This window comes from Callithrix jacchus, chromosome 5 (assembly GCF_049354715.1).
Source record: "Callithrix jacchus isolate 240 chromosome 5, calJac240_pri, whole genome shotgun sequence".
Classification (NCBI taxonomy): domain Eukaryota; kingdom Metazoa; phylum Chordata; class Mammalia; order Primates; family Cebidae; genus Callithrix; species Callithrix jacchus.
In genome coordinates, this window is record NC_133506.1 from 25063011 (window position 1) to 25083127 (window position 20117).

General features: G+C 47.8%; 1 protein-coding gene across 11 annotated transcripts in view; it reads right to left on the reverse strand.

The window, feature by feature from the left end:
* The window catches only part of OVOL2 (ovo like zinc finger 2), a 63546-nt gene that overhangs the window by 32499 nt on the left and 10930 nt on the right, over positions 1 to 20117 (reverse strand). For 10 of the 11 annotated variants that reach the window (XM_078371431.1, XM_035298426.3, XM_078371430.1 and 7 more), the window contains one exon: positions 11485 to 11674. In XM_078371431.1, the coding sequence (XP_078227557.1) occupies positions 11485 to 11674 (190 nt within the window). Of the gene's footprint in view, positions 1 to 11484; positions 11675 to 13308; positions 13432 to 20117 lie in introns of all 11 variants that reach the window. The other variant, XM_017971978.4, reaches the window with a different exon arrangement.

Consider the following 20117-nt stretch of genomic DNA (forward strand, 5'->3'; position numbering starts at 1 on the left):
GGGCATGGCAGCATGCCCCTGTGATCCCAGCTATTCAGGAGGCTAAGGCTGGAGAAATCACTTGAACCCAGCAATTTAAGGCTACTGTGAGCCATGATCATGCCACTGCACTCCAGCCTGGGTGACAGAGAGACCCTGTCTCAAAACAAAACCAAAAACAAAACACCTCACCGATCAAGGTTAAAAATGCTTTAAGGCAATAATTTAAAATCAAAATATTTAATGATCGGATGAACCCTATTGGTTCCAGGAAAGAAAGGTCACATCTTTGGGACTAGTTTTCCACCCGGGCAAGGGCTACAGGCTTCTCTCCTAAGGAATGTGCCCATTTAGCATTCACGTCAGCACTGCAATGCAGATTCTGTGTTTTCCGGCCTTCTGGGCCCACGTGGCAGCAAGCAGCTGGCTCCCACTACCCAGCAGATCAAGTGGCAAACCTGATCTCAAACCTTCAGCTCATCACCCAGAGACTAGTTGCTCCTTTCCCTAGTTAGTAGAAATAACCCACTGCTGTTTTAAAACATCCAAACTAAAAATATGGGGAAGCTGGCACACTTATATCAGGCTTAACCTGAATGCAACACACTCCTGGAGGTTCCCATCCTCAAAGGTGATCTGCCCCCAGGAGAGGCCAGCCCGGCCATTGCCCCATGTGCACAGGGCCACGTCTCCTTCCTCTCTTCACTCAACACATCCTCTGAGCATCTTCTCAGAGCAGAGCACCCAGCAAGGCCTGGACAGCAAAGGCTAGAAGATTCCAAAGCCCTGCATCATATGAACAACAGAGATGATGGCAGTGGGGACTTTGTTTCCAGGGAGGGAGCAGACTTGGAGCCTGGCTTGGAGGATGAGTAAGTTGCAGGCAGAGAAGGAAAGTAGACATAGGCCCAGAAGCTCTAGTTATGGCACTTCTGACTTTGTCAAATTCTCTGCTTGGTGCCCCAGCACTTCTGCTACCCCATTTTCTATTGTAAACGCCACCATTCACCCCTCATTCATTGGTGCAGGCCTTGCCATGCAGCAGCCCCCTAGTGACCCTGTCTAGGCTTAAGAACAAGCACTTCTCTCCCGGAACACCCCCATTACCCACACACTCAGGGGGACAACGGTAGCTAGAGAGAGTCCTGAGCAAGAGGGACTGATGCTGAGGCCCCTGCCACCACTGAGGTTCACCCATCTTGTGCTCTCAAGCAAAGGCCAATCACACCTGTGTCTAAAACAGGACTCGGGGACTGAAGAGCATCACCTGTCCACTAGGCATCACCAGCCTCCTGACACCCACATGACAGTGAGTCCAAGGCCACTGAAAAGCCAGGCTGCAGATTTGCCTTGCATCGACTGAAACAGGAGCAGCTGCTCCAGCCTGAAAGGCCGTTTCCTCACCGGCCACAGGGTGTCATAGGTCTTGCACAGCTGCTCTGAGGATTCGTGGAGATAGACTAAGTTCTCAATGGGATACAGCTCCACATCAGGCAGATAAGCCCCATTCATAAGCTAGCTGCTGACCGGCATGGCCAGCATGGTGAAACCCCGTCTCTACTGAAAATACAAAAAAAAATTAGCTGGGCATGGTCGTGGGTGCCTGTAATCCCAGCTACTTGAGAGGCTAAGGCAGGAGAACCACTTCAATGTGGGAGACGAAGGTTGCAGTGAGCTGAGATGGCGCCACTACACTCCAACCTGGGTAGCAGAGTGAGACTCTATCTTACAACAAAACAAAAATAAGCAGGCTACACATGAGTATTTTGCAGATTTGTCTTTAAACTGTACCATATGTATACTTTTGTATGTATTATTTATTTCACAACAAAAGAAAAGGTTGTTTTTGTTTTGTTTTGTTTTAAATAAAGATGGGGTTTTACCATGTTGGTCAGGCTGGTCTTGAACTCCCAACCTCAGGTGATCCACCCGCCTTGGCCTCCAAAGTGCTTGGATTACAGGCATGAGCCACCACGCCAGGCCGAAAAGGATATATTTTTTAAACGTGGCTGGCGGAGGAGAGAGGGGACTGCTTTCGCCATCTGCCCTTTTGAATTCTGTACCATCAACCTGTCCTACCTAGTGTGAAACATATTGTTTATTGGGTTATCAAAAAGAGTTTGTTGTTTTCAAATGTTTTATTCCTGATAGCAAATCAAGCTTCCATGCCACACGTCCCCAAGGAAAATTCTTCACTACTGAAACTTTCCAGTTGCTTTCCTTGCTCAACTGTTCCTTTACTGAAGCTTATCCGAAGCTGAACTTCAGTGAGAAGGTTTTTATGGGCATGCTGTGGGAGTGGACACTTAGGCAGCCTCTTCGGAAGGCAATTTGGCCATAAAAAAAAAATCACAGTGTATTTATCCAGCAATTCCGCATCGGGGAAATTAACCTACAGGAAGACACACAGGGAGGCAAAGGATATACAGGATATACTCGTGGTAGGATTGCCTGAAATGAAAGGAAGGAAGGAAGGGAAGAAGAAAGGAAGGAAGGAAAAGGAGAAAGAGAAAAAGAAAAAAGGAAAGGAAGGAAGAAGCGAGGGAGGTTAAGAAAGAAGGAAAGAAAGGAAGTAAGGAAGGGAGGGAAGGAGGGAGGAACGATATCTGCAAATGGAAACAAATGTCATCAATTGGGGAACAGAAAAAGCACAGTCCCTTGATGCTGGAAATTTTGTTATTATTTATTATTATTACTATTATTATTGAGACAGTTTTGCTCTTGTTGCCCAGGCTCCAGTGCAATGGTATGATCTCGGCTCACTGCAACTTCCGCCTCCCAGGTTCAAGCGATTCTCCTGCCTCAGCCTCTGGAGTAGATGGAATTACAGGCATGCGGCACCACATCCAGCTAATTTTGCATTTTTAATAGAGATGGGGTTTCTCAATGTTGGTCAGGCTGGTCTCGAACTCCCCACCTCAGGTGATCCTACCATGTCGGCTTCCAAAGTGCTGGGATTACAGGCGTGAGCCACCATGCCTGGCCTTCTTTATTATTATTATTATTATTGTTATTATTATTATTTTGAGATAGAGTCTCACTCTGTTGCCCAGGCTAGGGTGCAGTGGCGCCATCTCAGGTCACTGCAGCATCTGCCTCCCAGGTTCAAGCAATTCTCCTGCCTCAGCCTCCTAAGTGGCTGGGATTACAATTACCCACCACCAATTTCAGCTAATTTTTGTATTTTTAGTAGAGATGAGGTTTCACCATGCCTACCAGGCTGGTCTCGAACTCCTGACCTCAAGTGATCCGCCTGCCTCAACCTCCCGAAGTGCTGGGATTACAGGTGTGAGCCACCGCACCCAGCTCCAAGATATATATTGTATGAAAAAAGCAATATGTATTAAAACCTTTTGGGAAAAAAATTAAATGGTGGAAATGGGGCTTGGCCTGTGAAGGGAGTTTAAATTTTTCTTGTCCTTTTATCTCCTAATGAGCATATTACCTTTTTAGCTAAAAAATAAATTAAGATAAAATACAAATTAAAAATAAAACAATGAGGAAAGGGTTTATTAACCGGACCAGGCAATTCCCCATGACAGCATTCAGGCCAGTAGGGGTGGAAGTGACTTGATTCTTTCTTCTCCGTCTGCGCCACTACTAACATCTCTCAATCTGCATTTTTCCCAATCTAGTCAATTCTTCCCTTAGGCACCAAACAAAGACACCATTGTTTTCTCCTCTTTAATCAAGATGGGATTTGTGTGCCTTCTCCTCCCTCTGAATGTAGCCCCCCTCCTCCATGGAAGATAAGGCCAGAAGGCGCCCTAGAGGGTGCGGCTGGTGCCCCCTCCCCACCTCCCTGATATCAAAATTGGAATTCCTCAGCTTCTCTTGGTGGAACTCAGAAGCTTCCCCAGGAATGACAGGAGCCCTGAACCGCCTCCTTTATTCCAGCCGGTGTTGTAAAGTCATAACCAATGAGGGTTTATGACCTCCCTGGGCCACACAGCTTCCTGCAAAGTCTTAGAAAGTCTTAGCCCGGAGCCAGAGGATGTGTGTGCCCTTCTCACCTGTTTATGAGCCTTTACACTGTCTTCTCTGCAGCTTTTTATATTGTCTGAATTATTTCACAGAATACATAGTCACTTTACAAATGACTGAAATAAAACACTTTCCATAAACGCTGGACTTGAATGATGGGCCTGGCACATTGGGCACTCTGAAGCTTGCACTTCCTGCATGCTTGCTCCTGGGGACTCTGGCACTGCTGGTCCGAGGGCCACAGTTTGAGTAGGGAGGACTGGTTATTATTTTTTCTTCTAAAATGCAGCTCTCCTCCCTCTCCTCCCAAAGCAAATCATTTACTTCAACAGAGAGCCATTCTTAGGAAGCTTCCTAGCCTGTTCAATGTAAAACACTTAAATCCAAAGCAATATCCTATAAAAACAGGCCCATGATGGTTTTCACAGGCTGTGAACTGAATACACATTCATTTTCTGGAAGCTCATGCCCCTCTCTCTATTTTGGGTTGGTCAGCAGCAGAATTGCCCGTGTTGGCCTCAGTGACCCTGTCCACTTCACTGAAGTACAGCAATTCCCTCAGTTACATAGTGGCTGCTGCTGGCTTCCCATCCAGACCGCTTTTCTGAGTCACTGCGTGTCCCCAGCTGTCATTGGTGGCAGCTAACTGCTTCTGGCTGTCCCCTTCTTTCAGGAATCAGCACTGGGCAAGTGACCTTCCAGATGCTTAGGAGTCAGGTCAGACGCAGCCCTCAGCCAATGTCAGAAACGGGGGCAAAAAGGTCCCTGCCCCCACCTTGCCTGTAGCAGGTCCACCCTGGAGTCCATTCACACTCCCAGTCCCCCCTGGGATGAGGTGGAGGTTGGACTCAAGCTAAGAGCACAACCCATGCTCAGCCTCTGCCCTCACAGGCTCCTCTTACAGCCCTCCCTCGATAAACCATTTGATGGGAAGCCACTTCCAAACCCCACCTAAGATAATTTGGATTGAAAATAGCCACTTGTTTGCTGAGATGTTTTCACAAAATGTTACTGGAGTTTTTTCTGCACAGGTCAATTTCTCCCTTCTAGTCTTCAATAAGACACCATTTAACTAACACTCCCTTCCTCTCTCTCTCCCCGCTCTGATTTCTTTCTTGGGTGAAATCACAGCCAAAGAAGTCCTAATCTTTTCTTTCATCTACTTGGATATTAATGTAAGAAATTTTCAGGTTCTTGTTTCTCTGTTTCTATGTTTCTTTGGGTTTTGAGTCTCTCCTTAGACACCATGTTCGCTCAGTAGTTGCAGGGGAAAGGAAGGGATGGGGCGTGGGGGGTGGTGCAGGTGAACACTGAATCTCTGTCTCACTGTCTTTGCCCACCTCGTCAGTATAATAGCTACAATTCTCCAACAAAAGTTCTGGGGATGCAGATAAATCTTTAAATTGGTCATGGCCTGGTATAACTGGATTGCAAACAAACATACCCCTCATTCAATTATCTGTCATATTTATATTAGGTGTCTATATCTTGGTTTCTGGCCGAAATACAACATTTACTTGTAAGAACCAATAGCAAAAATACAAGACTCACAGCTCAAAGGCAAGACCAGTCCGGCACCGTGGCTCACACCTGTAATCCTGGCACTTTGGGAGGGCAGGCAGACTGATCGTCTGAGGTCAGGAGGTTGAGACCAGCCTGGCCAACATGATGAAACCCCATCTCTACTAAAAATACAAAAATTAGCCAGGCATGGTGGCATGTGCCTGTAAGCCCAGCTACCTGGGAGGCTGAGGCAGGAGAATCGCTGGAACCCAGGAGGCAGAGGCTGCAGCGAGCCAAGATGGGAGCCACTGTACTCCAGCCTGGGCAACAGAGCGAGATCCAACTCAAAAACACAAAACACAAAAAACAAAAACAAAGGAAAGACCAAATTCCCACTGAGTTCCCATGAGGTCTTTTGGAGCTTGTGAGGTTGGTTCACATGAACTAAAACAACATCGGAGAAACCCACAGTTTTGCACTTTGTACCAGCTGTCTCTTTTGGACAGAGCTGAAGAGATGCCTCGGCAGGCCGGTGCCTCTGAGCTTGCCACCAGCTGATGTATCAGGAAGCCCTGGCTGCTCTTTCTGGTCTTTCATTACTTAGAGACACACCTTCATCAGAAAATAGGTCAGGTCTAAAACATTTCCACAGTTCCATTTGCTCATCACTTTAAGTGTCAAAATTATGATTAAAATTTTTAAATGTTATCTGTAGGTTATCTTACTGCAGTCCATACAAATTAAAATGCAAACCACTTTATAAGTTAACATTTTGTAGAAGCCTCAATCAAACAAGCAGAAAGAAATAGGTGAAATGAATTTTAGTGATGTATTCTGTTTAACTCACTATGCCTAATATACTACCATTTCAATGTAAAATCCATATTAAAAATTGACATTTTTGGCCAGGTGTGGTGGCTCACGCCTGTAATCCCAGCACTTTGGTAGGCCAAGGTGGGCAGATCACCTGAGGTTGGGAGTTCGAGACCAGCCTGACCAACATGAAGAAACCCCATCTCTACTAAAAATACAAAAACTAGCCAGGTGTGGTGGCGCATGCCTGTAGTCCCAGCTACTTGGGAGGGTGAGGCAGGAGAATCACTTGAACCCAGGAGGCAGAGGTTGCAGTGAGCCGAGATCCAGCCATTGCACTCCAGCCTGGGCAACAAGAGTGAAACTCCGTCACACACACAAAAAAATTGAGATTCTTTTACTCCCTTCTTTTTTTTTTTGCATTTCAGCTTGAAATCTAGTGTCTGTTTTGCACATACAACACATCTCAGTCTGGACCAGCCACACCTCTGGGACTCAGGAGCCACACACAGCCAGCAGCTGCCGGACAAACCAGCACATCTCTAGGTGTTTCACTCCTGGCTGCCTCCTAAGCCCTAGTCTTTCCTCTAAGGCGATAACCGTGAAGCCCTTTGGAAAAGCATCAGGTGGAAGGTATTTTGATTCATGAATTTAAATTATTTTCAGCACCCTTGCAGAAGTGACTAGAACAGTAGGGGATGGAGAAAATCTGGGAACCTCAGGCTGGGAGTCCGGGGCATGGGGGGTACAGGTGGCCCTTTTTCTTGCTTCCTCTGTGGGCAGAGGACATCTTCACACCACTAAAGTCACATGTTCACAGGCTCCTCTACAACCTACTAAACCCCAAGCTGGAGTGTACAGTTTGTGCACCACTAAAGTCACAGGTTCACAGGCTCCTCTACAACCTACTAAACCCCAAGCTGGAGTGTGCAGTTTGTGCTACCAATAGGTCTGAGTTTCCCTTGATCTCACCCTCCTCTAGAAACAAGCAGGCTTCTAGATAGAAACTGCAGCGGGGTGGGCTGGAGAGGCCCCTGCCTCAGGGACAATGCTGAGGAAGGCGCTGGGAGGCAAAAAGAGCAGAGAAGGAGACCCCACAGAGGACAAAAGACCATGAGCCTCAGGGCCAGCCAGCTCTGGTTCCCAGCTCCACCACTGATGGGTTGTGTGAGCTCCCTGAGCCTGGTTCCCTCATCTGCTTAAGGTGGGGCTCCTGCTTCCGCCTGCAGGAGCCGTGTTACTCTCTGAAGGGTTTCTCTGTCTCTGCCAAGCCACCCTCCTCACTAACTCTTCTGCCTCCCAGGGCGGATGCCCCCCTCATATCCCCCCAGCAGACCCCAGGCATCTCAGATGGTTCCTGCATCTCTCTGCCTAAGGATGCTCTCCAGGCCTGCAAAGAGCTGGGGCAGGAAGTGGGTGGGAGAACTACTTGGAGTCAGGAGGTCCAGGATGGACACCCAAGCAGGAGGGATGGGGGCTGACTGAGCAACCTGGGGTGCATTCTATATGGTTCTTCAAAGGATCTCCAGCAGGACTGAGCCCCCATTGCCCACAGTGGTAACCCGCTTATTATTGATGGGCTCTAATTGCTGTCTTCCCTCCAGCTACCCCTCCCTCCTCCACTGTGTCTCCTCAGTTTGGGTTGCCCCAACGTATTGTACCTGCTCACATCCAAATCATGGTGCCAGGGTCTGCTTCCTGGGCAACTCAAACTAAGACTCTCCTCATCAGCAATGCCCTTCCTCCTTCTGTCATGCTGCAGAGACCCTGCTCACCCTTCAAGGCCCAGCGGAAAGGCTACCTTTGCTGAGGGGCCTCCCTGGCATGCAGTTAGAAACAAGGCACCTCCTAGGACTTCCTTTGGCATGTGCCACTTTTTCTTCTGCCTGGCAGATCTGCTGTTTCACTCATCTCACAGTCAGATGTCTGAGTTACTTCTCCCCCTGTTGGCTGAGAGCTCCATGAGCACAAAGGTGAATCCTAGGGCCTGTTACACATCAGATCCTCAGGAAGCCTCTGCCAACTGTTGCAGTTTTACTACCAATACTAGTTAATGTTTACTAAGCACTTACAATGTAGAAGCACTTTTATATAATGCTGGCCCGAAAACCTCACAACCATCACTTAAAGTGGCAAGTATTAAAACCATCACACCCATTCTAGAGCTGGAAAAACTAAGGTGAAAGATGAACAATTTAGATGAAGTCTCACAGTCAGCTAACTCAGATCAGGAGTTCTTAACTAGTATGTGACCGCCTCAACTTGTAAAGTCTTCTCTGAGAAGCTGCCAGTCCCTAAGGTTTCCCTTAGTCTCCAGCAATGGAGAATTAATTCAATCACAGGTGAAGCAATGCCATCAGCTCCATGGTTACTCCAAGGTACCAACAGCCAGCCATGCCCCCCAGGCCCCCTGCACTGTGTTCTAGAAGCCAGGGGTGGGGAGTGACCAGATTTCATCCAGGCAGGGAATGCCATCAAGGACATCCTCAGAGATAAAGAGCTAAGACAGCCTCCAGGGCCACCAATGGCCAGTGACTTCAGGAGTGGTCCCGATTTGCTGCCCCGGGTCAGGAGGAAAGCCCAGCTTTGCTGCTGCTGGATGGGTCCCTTGACAGCCTTGAGACCTCCCCTCAGATCTCTTATAAGACCCCCCACTGCCCTATGGATCTGCCACCACCCCCTAAGCGTTCTCCTCATCCCCACCCCATGCCCAGCTTAGCCTCACAGAGGTCAAACTTTTACTGATTCACTGGTGCTAGGAATTAAAAAAAAGAAGCCATATAACCAGGCCCTAAGAGGACACTGTGGGATTCCATTTACAATAAGCTCAAAAACAGGCCACAGTAACTTAAGCTGTCAGAATTTGCAACAGTGGTTTTCCTTGGAGAGAAGGACGCAGACTGGGAGGGGTAGTGACTTCTAGTGGCTGCAAATACTGTTTCTCAGCCTGACTGCTAGTTGCATGGGTGTGTTCATTTTGTAAAGCTTCCTATTGGTTGAGGTCGGCACTTAGGATCTGTGCACTTTTCTGGATGTATGTCACACTGAAATGAAAAGTTCTCTTTAGAAAAAGTTTTTGGCCAGGTGCAGTGGCTCACACCTATAATCCCAGCATTTTGGGAGGCCAAGGCAGGTGGATTGCTTGAGCCCAGGAGTTCGAGACCAGTCTAGGCAACATGACGATATCCCATCTCTATAAAAAATACAAAAAAAAAAAAGAAAATAGCTGGGAGTGGTGGCATGCCCCTATAGTCCCAGCTACTGGGGGGCTGAGGAGGGAGGATCAGTTGAGTCCAGGAGTTAGTGGCTGTACTCAGCCTGAGCAAGACCCTGTCTCAAAAAAAAAAAAAAGAAAAGAAGTTTTTAAAAAGGAAAAAGAACTATTTTAGGACGCCAGCCACTCTCTAAGGTGGCAGATACTCTTTCCAGACCAGGGAGGCAGCTCAGCCAGCTCTCTAAGAGCAACTGAGTATGATATGAACTAGAAAATAGGATGCAGAGGCCTAAGAAGGAACCTGTATGGGGGCTGGGTAGCTGGGAGCCCCATCTGGAGGGAGGAAAGAGCATGTTCCCATCCCTACCAAAATACCAGGACTGAAAGAGTTCGAGGACTGCAGATAGCAAACCATTTTTTTTTCCCTTGAGACAGGGTCTTGCTCTCTTGCCCAGGCTGGAGTGCAGTGGCACAATCATAGCTCACCATAGCCTCAAACTCTTAGGTTCAAGCGATCCTCCAGGCTCAGTCTGTCTCCCAAGCAGCTAGAACTATAGGCATGCACCACCATGCCTGGCTAATTTTAAATTTGCTTGTGGAGACAGGGTCTTTTGATGTTGCCCAGGCTGGTCTCCAATTCCTGGCCTCAAGCAATCCTCCCACCTTGGCCTCCCTAAGTACAAGGATTATGAGCATGAGCCACTGCACCTGGCCTGTAGATGCCGAATTCTATAAGTTTGTTGGGAGGGTGGCTGATAGGCCGGATAGGGTTGAATGGGTTAAGATGGGATGGGATAGGATGCGCTGAATGGATTGGAGTGAGATGGGCTGATCTGAAGTGGGCTGTGATAGGAGGAGACAGGACTGGAGGTGACAGGCTCGGATGAGCTGAGAATAGGATGGGGATTTGAAGATGGGACCCACATTATAAAGGCCTTTACACAAAGCCCATCAAGATGAGAGATGAGGAGTCTGGATTTCGTAGCTGGAGATTTCTTAGCAGGGAAGTAGAGTCCTTAGAATTCTCCTGGAGAGATCCCTCTGGCAGAGGTGTGGATGATGGGGCTCAGGCAGGAAAGCGTGGAGGCCAGGTGTTTCTAAGATAGAAGCAGTGAGGCCGAGACCAGAGGCCAAGGGCACCCCCAGGACTCTGTGAAGAACTGGAACTGAGGAGAACCTGGATTTCCACTTTCTCAGGAAACTGAGGCAAGTCCAAGGAGAGCCAGATGCTCACCCACCAGGCCCCAGTGGGAGGCTCAGGTCAGCTCTAAAGGCTTTTTGTCTCTCAGAAGGAATATGATGCTATTCAGAGACAGGCTTATGTCCTAAGAGAGAAGCATCAGATACTCACTGTGGGACCACAAGAACCACCTTCCATTAGCCAGGACCAAGGGGCTGAGCTATGGCAGCCCCCATGTGTGTATCATGCATCATGATTATCAGAATACTTCCAGCCAGAGATTCGTTTTGAGCCTTGCTAGAACTCACATCAGTATCTCCATTTTACAGGGGGAAAGGCAGGCTACCAAAGGTGGCTCACCCAGCCCAAGGTGACACAGCTGGCATGTGGCAGAGTTAGGAGGTGAACCCAGAAGGGCTGGCCCCAACGCCCCATCATCTTGTGATCTTTCTTTCTTTCTTTCGAGACAGAGCGTTGTACTGTCACCCGGGCTGGAGTGCAGTGGTGTGATCTTGGCTCACTGCAACCTCTGGCTCCCAGGTTCAAGTGATTCTCCTGCCTCAGCCTCCTGAGTAGCTTGGATTACAGGCGCCCACCACCACGCCCAGCTAATTTTTTTGTTATTTTTAGTAGAGTTTCACTATGTTGGCCAGGCTGGTCTTAAACTCCTGACCTTGTGATCCACATCTTGTGATCTTTCTAGAAACACAACATCGTTCCATGCTCTTGACCTGGTTCTCTGGTGGGAAAGAAACAGGAGCTCTTGGCCAGAATAACAAAACAGAGGACAAAGCACGCGCTCCACGCTCACCTGTGTGCGTGCGGACATGCCTCTTCAGGTCGAAGGTGTCATTGAAGCCCTTGCCGCAGAAGGCGCACAGGTGTCTCTTCACCTGGTTGTGGCACTTGAGGTGACGGTTGAGCATGCGCTGCAGGCGGAAGCCCTTGCCACACAGGTTGCAGCTGTGAACCACCGAGTCGCTGCAGGTGCCTGTGGTGAACTGGGGGCAGAGAGAGGCCGTGAGGATCCGCTGACAGGCAGGCACAGCCAGCGCGCTCACTCGGGAGACCCACTTCCCTGTGTCTTGAGGCTTGCCCTGTCTGCAGCTTCTGCCTCCTAAAAATTTCGAGCAGGTTTTGGCTTTGGGGAAGGTGAAATAACTGGCATTTCCTTTCACTTTTTTTTTTTTTTTGAGATGGAGTCTCACTTTGTTGCCCAGGCTGGAGTGCAGTGGCTCAGTCTCAGCTCACTGCAACTTCCACCTCCTGGGTTCAAGTGATTCTTCTGCCTCAGCCTCCTGAGTAGCTGGGACTACAGGCGCGCGCTACCATGCCCAGCTAATTTCTGTATTTTTAGTAGAGACAGGGTTTCACCATGTTGTCCAGGCTGGTCTCGAATTCCTGACCTCAAGTGATCCATCTGCCTCAGCCTCCCAAAGCGCAGGGATTACAGCCGTGAGCCACCACGCCCGGTCAGTTCTCCCACTTTTCATTCTGCCCTTCTTTCTTAGACACGAGACCATCCTGGTCAACATGGTGAAACCCCGTCTCTACTAAAAATACAAAAAATTAGCTGGGCACGGTGGCATGTGCCTGTAATCCCAGCTACTCAGGAGGCTGAGGCAGGAGAATTGCCTAAACCCAGGAGGCGGAGGTTGCGGTGAACCGAGATCGCGCCATTGCACTCCAGCCTGGGTAACGAGAGCGAAACTCCGTCTAAAAAAAAAAAAAAAAAAAAGAACAGACCTCCGACTTCTAGCTGGGCACACTGTCTTACTGCATCCTACAGGCATGTGATGGGCAGGGATGTTAGGCCCCTCCAGATCCCATGTTGAAATGTGATCCCCAGTGTTGGAGGTGGGGCCTGGTGGGAGGTCATGGGGGCAGATCCCTTATGAATGGCCTGTGCCAGTAGTAAAGAGCAAGTTCTTATGCTCATCAGTTCATGGAAGAGCTGGCTGTTTAAAAGAGCCTGGCACTTCCTCCCCTCTCTCTTGCTTCCTCCTTCACCATATGACACACCTGTTCCCCCTCCACCTTCTGCTATGAGTGGAAGCTTCCTGAGGGCCTCACCAGAAGACACCAGTGCTATGCTTCTTGTACAACCTGCAGAACCATGAGCCATAAACCTTTTCTCTATAAATTAGCCATTCCGACGTATTCCTTATGACAAGGCAAAATGGACTAAGACAGCATGGCCGTGGACTCCCTGGACAATGAAACAGAAATCTCCTTGAAGGGGAGCAAACGGTGCCCTCCTCCTCCTTCGCTGCTTCTTGCTGGCTAGAGCACCAACAGCCACTTCGGACCATGAGATGGAAGTGTGTGCTGAGGATGGAGGAGCAGAGAGGAGTCTGGGTCCTGATGACATCATGGAGCCTGGTATGTGACATTATAGACAGTCCCCAAAGAGAGCCATAGTCAATTCTGTCCTCCTTGTGCCTGCATCCTGCTCCATCCATTAAGAGATACAGACTGTAAGCCAGGCGCGGTGGCTCACACCTATAATCCCAGCACTTTGGGAGGCTGAGGCGGGTGGATCACGAGGTCAAGAGATCGAGACCATCCTGGTCAACAAGGTGAAACCCCGTCTCTACTAAAAATACAAAAATTAGCTGGGCATGGTGGTGCGCACCTGTAGTCCCAGCTACTCAAGAGGCTGAGGCAGGAGAATTGCTTGAACCCAGGAGGCGGAGGTTGCGGTGAGCCGAGATCGTGCCATTACACTCCACTCTGGGTAACAACAGCAAAACTCCATCTAAAAAAAAAAAAAGAGATACAGACTGTTGTTCCTCCCCTTGAATCTGGGATCAATAGAATGTAATGAAGATGTGTCAGTTCCAGGTCTTAAAAGACCTCGCAGCTTCCACTTCTTCCCTCTTGTAAGCCAGCTGCCGCATAGGAAGTCTGAGGCCACCATGCTGTAAGGAAGCCCAAGCTAGCCATGTGGACAGCCAAAGGCCACATGGGGGAGCATGGAGGAGCCAGATATGAAGAAAGCCTCCTCATTGGACCTTCCAGCCCAACCCAGGGCTGCCACCAGCTAAGTGACCCCTGCTAATGCTACCCAGAGTAGAACTGCCTACCAGAGCTGTGCCCATGGCTTTTGTCTTGACCCACAAAATCATAAATGAATAAAATTATCATTTTGTAAAGCAGCTTGGTCAGGACCCCACAGCTTTGTTATCAGTAAATCCACAATCAGACCTGGGTATGGACTCCCTACCTGCTGCTTTCCACTACCTTTGCTGCCACTAAGGGAGAACATAGAATCTACCTCTGCGTGATGAAAATGATGTGTTCAGTTTTGGTATCTGATTTGGTAACCTTTGAACATGTGACATGAATGTTGCCAAATGAGATCCTTTAGAAGATGGATCCCGTTGCTCTGCCAAAATTCATCACTAGCAAGAAGACCGGTCCTCTCCTGGCTCCACACTCTCCCAGCCTCAAATACTCTCCTCCTTCACCCACCGAGGGTATTGCCCTCCCAGGACCCGAGAGTGCTCAGCTGCTCCCTTGCCAACGCAGCCTTCTCCAATTACTGCAGCCCATGACCAGTGCTCACTGCTGCACTTAAACCAGTGCCTCTCAGACTCCAGCATACCTGCACCTCCCCTGGGGTCTTGTTAAAACAGTTTCTGATTCAGGAGGTCTGGTAGGGTCGGATGTGCTGCATTTCTAAGCAGGGCCCAGGAGATGCCACTGCAGCTGGTGTACACACCACACTAGCCCTCAGAAGTCATGCTATATTCCTTCTCATTCTCAAGGTTCACTATGCACACAGTTCATCTGGTTTTCTCAACTCAACACCCTGAGGATGGTTAGCAAGCATTCAATGTCATTCCTGCTTCCCTACCTCCTGCCCTAAGTCTAGTCTAGGGCCAGTGAACAATCAGTGTGTGCTGGCCGGCAGCATGGGTACAGCCTGAGCCTGGAAGAGCAGTTAATGAAGACAGCAGTGGTAGCTAAGAGCAGGTGGCAGTATGCAGAGAGTCCCAAGGGAGGCACAAGACCCCAGAACAGGGTATTCCAGTCAGCCTCCTCCACCAGTTCATTTTCCTTTACTTGGAGCTTAACTTGCCACAGCTAACACTGACAAATGCCTGATCTATGATGAGCCCTGTGCTTAGAGCTGGAGGCAATACAGTTAGAGATGACTTATCCCCAATCCCTAGGAAGCTGCCACAGTCTAGTGGGGGTGCAGGCAAGTCAACAGCCATTGACATTTGAGAGGACCAGGGTCCAAGGGGGCACCTACCCCGGACGTGCAGCGCCAGGGAAGATGCTTCCAGAGGAAGTAAGCTCCTTAGCCAGGCAAAGATGAGGAGGAAGAGGGGCACATGGCACAGAACATTTCAGGAGTGGACAGCGGGAAAGGGAACTGTGTGTGGTTCAGCATGGGTACAGCCTGAGCCTGGAAGAGCAGTTAATGAAGACAGCAGTGGTAGCTAAGAGCAGGATCCCCCTTAGGAGTCTACCTTGAGGGCCCCACTGGGGCTGGAATATAGTCAAAGGATAAGAAGGAGCCACTGGAAGACAAAGGAGGACCTTCACAGGGGCTGAGTTCGATGACCCAGCTGGGCAGCTGTCCTGGATCCTCAACTGCCTCACCCCCCAGAACTGCAGCTGCCCACCTCTGCCCAAGGCTTTCCTATCACCCAGCAGATCATGTTCTCCTCCTTGCCCAGCAGTCCCGTCCTGCTCACTGCCACCCTTGAAGGGATATGAAAAGACGAAATACGTTCCACTAAGTACTTTGAGCTGCTAAGGGCCAAGTGTACACAGGACATCTGAGTGGTAGTGAGGGGCTAATGAAGCAGAACCATTACCCTGGATTTCCCAATTAAAATTCATAAAAACCGACAACTGTCTTTTGAAAGTATTGTATGGATGTGCCTAAGGACTCACCAACCACAGTTCAAAAATGAACTCTCATTTAATCTTTCTGAGACACTCCTATTTTTAAAATGCTCTGAATGTAATATAGACGCCTTCTATTGCAGTCTAGAATGAAAATCTCAAATCACGGGCAATATTTTGTTTGAAAAGAATAAGATCTTGAAGGACACAGGGAAGGGAGATTGGTGACAAGGAGACTGGTGACAATTTGAGGGAGTACAGGGCCACTAGATCATCTGACCAAGATATAGAAAGCATTTTATTTATTTATTTCTGTTTGTTTGTTTTTTGAGAAAGAGTCTTGCTCTATCACCCAAGCTGGAGCACAGTGGTGCCATCTCGACTCACTGCAACCTCCACCTCCCAAGTTCAAGTGATTCTCTTGCCTCAGCCTCTGGAGTAGCTGGGACTCCAGGCACGTGCCATCATGCCTGGCTAATTTTTGTATTTTTAGTAGAGATGAGGTTTCACTATGTTGGCCAGTCTGATTTTGTACTCCTGACCTCGTGATCCGCCCACCTCGACCTCCCAAAGGGCTAGGATTAGAGGTGTGAGTGACACACCCAGCCTTTGTTTGTTTTTTAGAGATGGAATCTCACTGTGTTGCCCAGGCTGATCTCCAACTCCCATCCTCAAGGGATCCTCCCACCTTGGCTTCCCAGAGGGCTGGGATTACAGGTGTAAACCAGGGTGACTTGCCAGGAAGCTTTACAAAACGGGGGAGAAAATGGGAATGGAGAGAAGGAGCTGGAGACTGAGGGCACACCTCATTCTCGAGGGGACTTTTCCTCTGGTTTTCTTTGAGCAAAAATGGAAATTCTCCACAGATCCCTTAGCAAAGGCAATTTTTCCATTTCTTCCCATTTCACAGCATGGAAAGCTAAGTCACCAAGAAGTGGCTCATGTAGGAAATTCACCCTGTGGTGCACCCTCCAATCCATTAAGTGCTGCTTACCACTCTTATGACCAATCAGGCCCTCAGATATTAACAAATTACACTCAACATCTTCAGGAGCCTTGTTGAAAGAAGATGTAAGGTTACTTATTGGCAAAAAATCATGGCTATCAAAGCCAGCTTCTGCCAGACTATTTTGTTTCTCAGAAAGGAAGGGATCTTTGTAAATTCCTAAACATGAAATTTATCCCCCAAAGTATATTTCATAGGCCCTGTGCCTCAAAATTTGGTTTGTAGTAACTAAATATACATTTATCAATAGGAATTTGTTAAAGAATAATGGTAGAAGCTGACAAGTAATGCAGTGGACAAAGTTAAGAGGCAACAGGTAGTTCAAGTGTCAACTGCCAGCCACATGAGTGAGCCTTCAAGGATGTCCATCCCAGTCAAACCCCCAGAAGACTCTAGCCTCAGCCACCATCTGACTGCAACCATAAGGCAAGAACCGCCCTGCTGAGCCCAGTCATCCCACAGAGGTGGATGACACAATACTACATTATTTTAGCTATTAAATTTGGGGTTACTTGTGAAGCAGAAATAGGTTAACTGGAATAGTAATTGACGTATCATTCTCTCCAGACACCAGACGTGCCACATGTCTAAGTGTCTCTCCCAGGACTGCAAGGTACAGAAGACACATCTGACTTCTGGGCTGATGTCCCATGGGCCAGAGGACCAGCTGACCCTGCCTGGATCAGGACCACAGGTCTGCTCACTGGGGCACTTTCTGATGTTTACACAGGTTTACATCTAACACTCTACCTCCTAAAAGTTAAAAGAGAGTTAATCAATTTTACCTTCTTCCTCTACAAGTAGTAGACCAAACTTAGTTACATCTTAGTCATGTTAGTTACAAAACAATAGTGGAATAGAGAAATGAGAAATCTGAAGGATCAAAAAAACCTGGATCTGGCTAGGGGTGTGATATGGAATGTCATTTAACATCCCTCCATCACAATTCCCCAAAATGTAAAACAATAAAATGATATTAGATAATCTCTTAGCTGTCTAAGAAGCTAAAAGCAGGGTCTGTTTTCCAGTTTCCTAAATTCCTTCAATTCCTGCCCCACAACTTAGTTTGGGGCAAGTTACCTACTATCTCTAAGCCTTAATTTCCTCACCTGTAAAATGTGCATAAATAATACTTGCCTTTTAGAAATAAATAAGAAATTAAAATTTAAAAGCTACTTAGAAAGGACCTGATGCTCTGTAAGTCCAATTATAGTTAGACCCACTCCAAAATTCTGTGGTCCTAAACAAAATATAATTGATCACAATTTCTTGTTTCTCCGCCAGGCGTGGTGGCTTACACCTGTAATCCCAGCACTTTGGGGGGCCAAGGCAGGCAGATCACCTGAAGTCAGGAGTTCGAGACTAGCCTGGTCAACATAGTGAAACTCTGTCTCTACTAAAAATATAAAAATTAGCCGGCTGTGGTGGTGCATGCCTATAGTCCCCAGTACTTGAGAGGCTGAGGCACGAAAATCACTTGAACCTGGGAGGTGGAGGTTGCAGCAAACTGAGATCATGCCACTGCATTCCAGCCTTGGCCAAAGAGAGAGACTACCTCAAAAAAAGAAAAAAATATTGTTGTTTCTCAATTTGCTTTTGAATTTTTCTCCCTTTAATGGAAGAAAAGGGGAACTACAAAAAAAAAAAATACTAAACTAAAAAGAGAGCCACTAGCTCCCAGTCCTTCATCTGCAACTCTAATTCAAAAAGCTCTGAAAAACAGCTGGGTGTGGTGGCTCATCCCTGTAATCCCAGCACTTTGAGAGGTGGAGGCAGGAGGATCCCTTGAGGTCAGGAGTTCAAGACCAGCCTGGCCAACATGGTGAAACCCTGACTCAACTAAAATGTAAATATTAGCTGGGCATGGTGGCACACCCTGTAATGCCAGCTACTCGGGAGGCTGAGGTGGGAGGATTGCTTGAGCCTGGGAAGCAGCAGTTACGGTAAGCCAAGATAGCACAACTGCACTGAATGACTGAGAGAGACCTTGTCTCAAAAAATAAAATATATGACAAAAAGCTTTGATGACCAACCTTCTCTCCTATCTCCCTTGACAGTGAAATCTGACCTGAGCTGATATAAAAATATGCACATACTTTATCCCATTTAGTGTCAATATTCATGTTTTAATACGGAAATTATTAATATATTTACTTATAGGGTACTACTCTAGACTTGCGAGGGGTGGTTTTTACATGCTGCCTTCTGGAAAAGCTTAATCGTCTCATCCTTAATCCAAAATTAACACTTTGCAAAAGGCTGATTAATGAGAAGGGGGAACTACCATAGAGCGTGGGAAAAGACATCAGTCTAGAAATTAACGCAGGGCACGAAGATGAAGAGGGAATGAACAGCTCTCCATCTCCACGGCCTGGAGCTTTTCTGAGTACCTTCTTGTTTTCTGCAGGATCTCGACTTTGATTTCAAAAAACGTGCAAAATTCTCGAGTTCTCCTTCTAGAAAACAGGACTGCAGCAAAACAAAACAATCATTGTCCCTGCACTGCTGCAAAGTGCAGGAACATCCAGGGAGTCAGGGCCTTTGGCTGGCCCTCTGACCAACTTCAAAGCCGGCTCAGATCATCTATCTGTCAAACTGCTAAAGGTGAAAACAATGACAAATAAGAACCTTCATTTTCTGTTGATGTTTCCAGCACACAAGTTCATTTCATTAAGGATCCTGTTTCCTATGGGAGGATATTCTGAGTCTAAGGCTACCTTCTGGTGGCCATTTGGACCAGATTTCCACCGACACATTTGCGATGCTTGAATGCTAAAAGTATGCTAAGCATATTTCCCCAATTCGTTTAGGATTCAGATTCTTCTCCTGGTCCTATGTACCATTTCCTTAGGCTTCACAACTCCCCTACATGGCAGAATGGAGAGCCTTCTCAAACGCAGAGAAGATGAAGGGAATAAATCTTTATAATCCTGAAGAAGAAACTGAGGCCCAAAGAGATGTGACTTGCCCACGGCCACATGACTTGTAGTGGCCCACCCTGAGAATTTTGAATGTGGTCCATCATCTGCAACACTTGTGCCTACAGTTTCCTCAGGACAGACACACAGGTCTGTGGAGCAGGAGGAGGAGGCTCATTGTTTGTCTCATATCATCAAGAGGAATAGCTCCCAATTCCTTAAGAATGTCAGACTATCAACACTAAGGGCTAAAGCATCAAAGCCACATGCTGACTGTGGCTGCCATATTGGACAGTGCGGTTGTCCCACAATGCAATGGAACAATGCTGAAAGGTTAAGGATCCTTGGGTTGAGTTTTGCCACTAACAACTTTGAGGAACTCAACAAAAACTTGCTGAACTTAACTTTTCTCACCCTGAAAGTAAGGAGATGAGGGGCCATACATGCTCTAAAGGTTCCTGTAGTGGATCCTATGGAAGGATACTCAGTATCTTTCCCAACTCCTTTTGGTGGGCCTTCCTATACTGCAGAAGCTAGAAGGGAAAACTACACTTTCCTGATTCCCGTGCCATGAGAATCTGGGAAATGACTTGGGTTCCACCAATTACATGCACTATCAGGAGATCTGAATTCTGATCCGAGTTCAGTGGGCAGAGG